This window comes from Rhagoletis zephyria, unplaced genomic scaffold (assembly GCF_001687245.7).
Source record: "Rhagoletis zephyria isolate East Lansing unplaced genomic scaffold, Rhagoletis_zephyria_1.1 Rzeph_scaffold_04284, whole genome shotgun sequence".
Lineage (NCBI taxonomy): Eukaryota > Metazoa > Arthropoda > Insecta > Diptera > Tephritidae > Rhagoletis > Rhagoletis zephyria.
The window spans coordinates 11,596-19,583 of NW_016161367.1; the positions used below are offsets into that span (position 1 = coordinate 11,596).

At 36.0% G+C, this 7,988-nt stretch overlaps 1 protein-coding gene across 1 annotated transcript; it reads left to right on the top strand.

Moving 5' to 3' along the window:
- Nucleotides 1-909: 909 nt before the first annotated feature.
- Nucleotides 910-1,838, top strand: LOC108370504 (uncharacterized transmembrane protein DDB_G0289901-like). The gene is made up of 2 exons (XM_017625832.1): nt 910-998; nt 1,069-1,838. Exons 1-2 carry the CDS (start codon nt 990-992, stop codon nt 1,798-1,800), a joined length of 741 nt encoding a protein of 246 aa, XP_017481321.1. The 5' UTR covers nt 910-989; the 3' UTR covers nt 1,801-1,838.
- Nucleotides 1,839-7,988: the final 6,150 nt, after the last annotated feature.

The window sequence follows — 7,988 nt, forward strand, 5'->3', positions numbered from 1 at the left end:
TTGTTTTATTCAAGGATTATTTTTCTATGTAAATAAAAAATTCGCTGCTTTCAATGATCGCCCGTGCCAACACAAGGCCAGGTACTTAGCAGGTAGACCGATATCAACTCATTTACATTTACTTTCACATGCATTCCACTCTCGTCATTAAATCTGCTTGTGGAAACAAAATGTGAAAATACAAATTCAGGTAACTTTTTCCTAGTGCATCAAACATGCTCTTTAAATACCTAGTACGGAAAGAAACTAGTTTAAATATCGATGTTCAACTAGTTTTTCACCACACCACAACTAGTTAAAGATCTGACTTACTTCCTTGGAACTAACTGTTGACTTTAACATGGCGATATGCTAGGCATCAGTCAATTATCCGACTCTGCATTTGATTTCAACTACTTTAAAATGCATTAACTTAAAGCAATATTAAGTCAGTATATTTCTTTTACATATGACTTTTCATGGTGAAATAGTTAATCGACCGCAGTTAGATGATTTTACAGCTAATATTGAACTAAATATTTGCAAAGATATGTATGGAAAGTGTAAGCATTTGATTTATCCCAATGAGGCTGCTATGTGATTATACATCAGTTTGAAGTTAGTTGCTGCATAAGTAGAAATTAACTAATTTTTCTGAGATAATTGGTTGAGCTACGCCGTACTGGGTATGAACACCCGAAATTGAGAAAAAAAACCTGGCCTATGTCGCTCAGTGCAGCAAGCGGCACACTTTCTTTATTATCATCATAATTAAATGAGAGACATAAGGCTGTATAGCATACTCTTTCAGACACATAGCAGCCCTTCATACTTATGGACAAGCATTCTTGAGTGCACTGTTATGTATTCGTTGCATTTTTAACAAACGGAGTAGGTAGCATTTCTACCTGCCGTCTTGACGCTTGGTATAAAGGTCGAGCAACAAGTGCAGCATAACTCAAACCACGTTAAACCTCTGACCTCCGAGCATATATTGAGCAGTATTCGCAATGCGTTTGGTAAGTTTTTAACAAATATGTATATGTTTTAAAATTTATATTTATTTACACCCTACAAATTTTTTTACAGTTCACAATACTCTTCTGTATTATAACCACATCATGGGCCAATCCAATACTGAAGCTATTCCACGAAAAATCGAAGGAAATCACCTTAGAAGCAAAAGCTTGCTGTGGGCAAGGCGGTGCAATCATACACGGTTCAATTGGTGTAGCCCAAGTGCCGGCCACCTCCATACATACAAATTTGGGAGGTTTTTCGGCGACTGGTAATCTCTATAATACTCAAGCGCATTCATCGGGAGTGCACAGTGGTCATTTGGTGCATGCGGCAGGTGGTAATAGTGCAAGCTCCTATAACCATTTTGAGACTAACGAGCGTCCGATCCTAAATTATGGCAGCGGGCAAGCACAAGTTCATAATGTGGCTGTTGCTGGAGCTAGTGGGGGAGCTGCTACTCTCGCAGCTCCTGCGTCGATCACTCACACATTGTGGGAGAATACAGGAAATCCGAATTTGGCTATAATGCAGGGCGGCGGGGCATCATTCGGAGCAGCCCATGGTCAGAGTGCAAGTGGCTGGAATGTTAATGGCGGTCACAATAATTACAACGCATATGCGCCATCAAGTTATGGTGGTGGTGAAACATTTGGTAACTCAGCTGCCGCAGCTGCAGCAGCAACTTCTGCTGCATCATCGTGGAATCAACAAAATGGAGGTCACCAAAATACGGGTAACGGTGCCTTTTCCCACTCCAGTTCTAGCTCATGGAGCTCTTCACATTCTGGTACTGCTAAGTAATGATTGCTATCCAAATTTTGTGACGCACATACATACATACATACGTATATGTGTAAGAAAATTAATAAAGAAAATAGTGTAGTAAAATTTTAGTAAAATAAGAGGTATTCGTTGACTTAAACTAGCTGCTTAATTATAAAGTCAAAGTAACAAAAATGTAGTAGCTAAACCATTTGACTGGTCAATGAGATTGTTATCGCAATAAACTCACATTAACGATTATAATTTTGTATTGATTTTTTTTACTATTTTTAACAAAACGGGCTTGCCAGCCGCTAAGGAATTGAAAACATAATATTCTAAAAAGATTCATTAAAAACTACAAAAAATGTATGTATTATATGTTACGTGTTAAGCCGCATTTACTGACCAAAGGTGCACTTTATGCACATTTTTCAAAATAATATGCCATGAAAGCGAGTCCTTCGAATCGCAATAATCTCGGCGCACGCCTCGCTGCAAACTTAATTTGTTGGTTTTGTAGCAATTTGCGCAACAAATTCATTGTATGTAACTGATTTCATTTACATTAATTTATGACAAAGTTTCATAGGAAAATAAAAAAATGTTTCTTTAATGGGTGTTTCAATAGTAAGTACTGTTTTACAAATCTGGGATAATGCTTTGGACAAAATTCTTAAACTTAATGGACAGCGATTTAATAATGCAAAGGTCTATACGCTCATCCTTTTTCTGCATTGTCGTCGTCAACGACTTCTGTAATGACTTACTTTCTGAATGAGTACTTAAATTTAGTTACTACAAAATCGACAGGAAGGTCATCACTGCCCTGCAGTGGCATAGTCAGTACTTCCGTAAGAGGTGGGCTGACAAAAAATTTCCTGTGATAAATTGAAGATGAGCGACACATTGGTTAGAGGCGTCATCTATGTGTTGCATTCATATCTGACAGCGATTTAAATGCTTCAAATATGAGAAAGAAATTTTGTAGGTCAACTCAGAACGCCACATTACGTAAACAAACCGAATTCAAGGCAATAACGTCAAAAAGGTCAGCCAGATCGGGTATCGGTTCCTCGGTTCTGTATATCATATAAAAGAAAAAATTCTGTAGAATAAAAAAAAAATGTTTAAATTTGTTGGTGTATAAAGAGGAATAAGTACTGAAAAAGTCCTTTTAAAATTTTATCCTTCAATATCCTTGAAAATTTGTTATATGTATTTTTAAAAATATTTTATGTTAACGACTAATATAACAACGACCATATAAAATCAATTAAATGGGCAATATATACCGTTAATACATATTCGTCCTTGTGAACCACATTTTTTTTAATAATAATAATATTTTTTTAATAATTAATAATTTTTTTTAATAAGATTTTTTTTTTTTTAATATTATTTTGAATTAATCATATATTTGAAATTTGAAAGTCCTTTAAAAATTAAAAACACATTTTCACTATATCTGACTCATAGTTTTGTGGGTGTATTGACTGTTTGTTGTATTTTGCAACTTTTCGCTTTGGTCACAAGGTGTTATACATACACGAATAATACAGAAGGAAAAACAGTTGTATATTATCTCTGACAAAATTTTCAGATTCCTATTGGTCGCCCTTTTAAACGTGTATAAGCATACCCTGCCGGAAAAATTATAAATTTATAAAAAATAACCCACTTGTAGTTTTCTTTTTTGTGGGATTTCTTTGAAATATATAACTTGTAGTTAACTACAAAAAAAAGCTAACTTAAACCTATTTGACAAGTAATGCAGGAGTCATGCAGACGTAACCGGAAAATTATTTTCTTTAAATAAGTTTCTATTTAATAAAATATCCTCATAGAAATTTTACTTTGAATACACTTTTTTCTGCGCTTCACAAATACTTTTTCGATTGAAAGGAAGATCGAAATTTTATATTGTAATTTGAAGTTAATGATATTTTATGTCCAAAAATTGTTAATAACATGTTAGTCTACATCTAATGCAGCTTTCTTCAAATAAAATATACAGATAATAGTGATCTCCAATATCTTCCTAATCAACTTCAAATAAACTTATAGTCATATACATTTCCTGCAGGGTTTGTTCTTGCATATACATTTACAAATAAATATGTTTGTACTTATGTATAGTGCATCACATTTTCGTTTTAAATATTTTTTCTTTTGTTTATTTACAGTTCGCCATATGAAGGTGTGACAATTTATTCACTTTGTCTGCTACACTTTTGATTTTGTAGCCTGTAAGTCTCGGTCGCAGATTGGCTTGTCAACTGCATTAGCTGCGCTTGCTTAGACGAAGTTAAAATTGCACTGTCTTGTTGGTTTCTGATGGCTCTTTTTTTAGTTGGAAGCAAAAATCGCCTTCATTGTTTTAAGTTAACGCAATCTTGCATCTTGTGCACTTTTTGTAATAAAATTAGCATTTTAATTTAAGTTGAGGTTGACATGCGTAAATTTGACTTAAACTTGTTGTTCACGCCTTCGCACTCTTGCCGCCAATATGAGAATATGTATGCGCATAATTTAGGAGACAATAGTTTGGAGAACTTGGAAGATGGTTTTAATTTTTTTAGGACGTAAATGCGCCAAACTGAAGGAATTAGAGAAAATCTGCTCAGAGAAAAAAGGTAAAGTTATAAAAAGATGCCCTTAAAACGAAAAGAGGGAATCGACTATACATACGGCGACCGTATTTATGACAGCCAAGTGAAGCCAAGTCCTTTTCCACCTGGTTTTTCCAATGCAGACGGGGCCTTCTTCTTCCTCTGTTACCAGCATCGCTACCCGCGTTAAATAGTACTTTCAAAGCTGGAGCGTTTCTGTCCATTCGAACGAGATGACCTAGCCAGCGCTCGCTGCACTATGTTTATATCGTTGTAAAGCGCATACAGCTCATCGTTAAATCGTCTGCGGTACTCGCTACTATCGTCAACGTCTACGTCACCGTGCCTCCGAGCCATATACCAGTACCGACATGATGAGTGACTAATATAGTGTGATTTATGTACGACGAGAGAGGACTTTAGTTCTAAATTCCCTACTCGGCTCGGGATTCTTACCCCGCAAAATTTGTTACAAATGTTCCTAGGCAGGGAAGAATTATGGAAATATCAGACTACTTTTGAAGCGCGAGTGGCATTTAAAGCATTATTTTTCCACTCGGATTTCGATCAAGCACAATGAAGTGCAAGCATTCGGATCCAGCTTACTTTTGTTGGCACCTTGCTGCTCCTAAATAGTATCTTATATAGGGTGATCCAAGGGTGATGCAGATCTTTCACAGCAATTATTTGTTAATGTTTTTTTGGTTTTTTTCATACAACTGGTTTTGGCAAAATTAGTCGTGGACGCAAAAATGATTCAAACGTTTTATGTAAATGCTCGTTTGGCATAAACTAAACTGCCGGATTTTGGGTAGTAAAAATCCACATGTTATTCAAGAAAAAGCTATGCACCCACAACCAGTCACTGTTTGGTGTGGTTTTTGAGCTTGCGGAGTCATCGCACCGTACTTATTCGAAAATGATCACGGTAACGCTGTCACGGTGAAGGGTGAACGTTATCGTCACATGACAACAAACTTTTTATGGCCAGAATTAGATGACAGGGGCAATATGTGGATTCACACACCACACAACGGTGCCACTGGCCACATAGTCCAGGAAAAAATATCCTTATTGTGACCGAAGTTCCCAGGACGCATTAAGTCACAAAACAATGACGACGAATGGTCGCTGATATTGACACCATTGCACTTGTTTTCTCCGGGGCTACGTGAAAAGTATGTTTTATGGCATTAAGGCCGATACGATTCCATAGTTGAAGATTGAAATCATACACGTTATAAAGATATATGTATATCCCAAACTATGCCAAATGGATATGGAAAATTTCGTTTACGCATCCGCAGGGCATTTATTGTGTTTCAAAAATAAATGCCAGAGACTAAAAAATATAAGGAAGTGAAAAAAATCATTTCGACAAATTCGGCTGTGGTTGTTTTATTTAAAAACAGAAAATCCGCGGAATTTTTGATCATCCTGCCTGTAGCAAATGTTCTACTCGCATGCTAGAAATTTTACATAAGCAAGTTTGTGTTTATATGCAGTATGCTTTTGTGTTTGTGGGTGTGATCGTGCTTAACAGATACAGGTTTTGTTATTCGTTCACTTGACGAAAAGAAAATTAATATGAGTACGTACACATACATACATACACAAATATTTATGGGGAGAGACGTTAACGTTGAACGTAAGATTTTCTGTTAACGTAAATTTAAAAGTAACATTCAAATGTACATACACTGTAATAGTTTTGTTTGAAGCAGAAGTACGGTGACCATTCGTAGCGAATTTTGGCGGGACAGTACCGACTTTGAGAAAATGGTTCCGCAGAATTTTTTGTAATAGTCGGAACGTATAAGTCTCCTGATAAAAACGTAAAACCTTGACAAATGCTTTTGGTTTTTGGTAGGAAACTTTTTAAACATCTATAAGACGGTCAAACCAATAATCGTGGACGTTCAAATTTTATACCAGGTCATATTTGGGGATTAACGACCAATAAATATTACGCTATCAAATAAGTTTTAGCTCCACACAACTTAATTCGGTCTTCAAAGGGTTAATTTAATAGGAGTCTCCCTTTACTCTGGCCCAAAAACCATTTTTCGCACAAACGTGTTAGCATTTTCTTTATCACAAGGATTATACATAGAATATAAGGGAACCATAAACATAGCATCCTTATATTTTATGATCTGGCTATATTGCAGTCCATCATTCTTGCTCCAAATTTTTTTTAAATTTTTTTAGAATTGTTTTTTTTTTTTTTAAGAAACCTTACTAACTTAGCATTAGTGACATTATAAAAAATAGTACCAATTCCCTCAAAAAATGGATATCAGAAATATATTGTGTGTATGTATTTTTGCTATAATTTTTCAAGTTTTTTCTCTTTATTTTATTTTAAATAAAACTGTATTATAAGCTCTTATGTCTTTTCATTATAAAAACAAAATTGTATGTTCGGTTTCGATGTTAAAAACGTTCCGATTTTCGTCCACAAAAATCTGGTCACCGTAGGCATAAGTGAAGTAAAATAGGCAATCGATTGTAAAATTTTCAATTGACCATTGACACAAATTTTTTGGCCCATTTAAAAACCGCATTCGATAAAACGAAAAGAAGATGCTCCATTCGAATTGAGAAGGTCCTCTTGAGCCATTTGATATCAAACGAGGTTTCAAACAAGGTAACTCTTTATCGTGTGACTTCTTTGACCTAACTCTGAAGAAGATTAGAGCTGCATCGACATTATCGGCCTAGGAGTCTGCTGATGCGGCGCTTAGACCACTTGGACTGTTCGAGAGAAAGATTTTGTATTTTTGTTTTGTCTTTGCAACGATAAAGAGATGGTTGTGGTTATGGTAATGCACCGCGACCAGATTTGATCTATTGTACCCCCATTTAATATGTTGAAGAATTGTTACGAAATCTGCGTTGCGTTGACTTTGAGAAGAGTGTAGTCGTTTAAAAATCTCTTCCTACGATGAGGTAGTGTTGTACGGGTAGTGATTGGGTGTTCAATTGAATCCTCTTCTTCACCAAAGAATCTGCAAATGACTGTATTACAAAGCATAAACATGTGCTTTGTTACAAGCATGGAGAGTCTTTACCCCTAATTGTCCATGCAATGGCGCCCCTGCGGGCGTCACTGAAGGGTGCTCTAACTGGTATCTCGCATTTCGATAATAAATCTACCTAAATTTACCTTTTCACTGAAGCAAAGGAGATTTCTTGGTTGTTCGTGTCCCTCTAAACTGCCTCAGCGGCTAACAGTGCAGGATTTTACGCACTTCTTTAGACACTTTTTGATGTCATTGTTTTTTTTTTTTCGAATACAAAGAATAATCTGTATCCATTGAATGGAGGTCCGTGTCTCATTCCCATCATAACACTCATGACAGGCACCCAGATTAGGAAGACTCTATTCTGGGAGGTTAGATCACTGAGTGCTCTCTAGAAGAGTTTTTGATGAGCATAATTAGCTACATACATAGAGCTTTGGGAACAGATTCGCTGCCCGAAAATATGGAGAACTTTTTGCAGGCAAAATTTCTGTTTAATAAGACGTGGTCGGCTTCAAACGTGACAGCTAGTTACGCCTGGAATATCTTTACGTCTTTGCTTTAAAATAAACTATGCTCGGAATTGTGG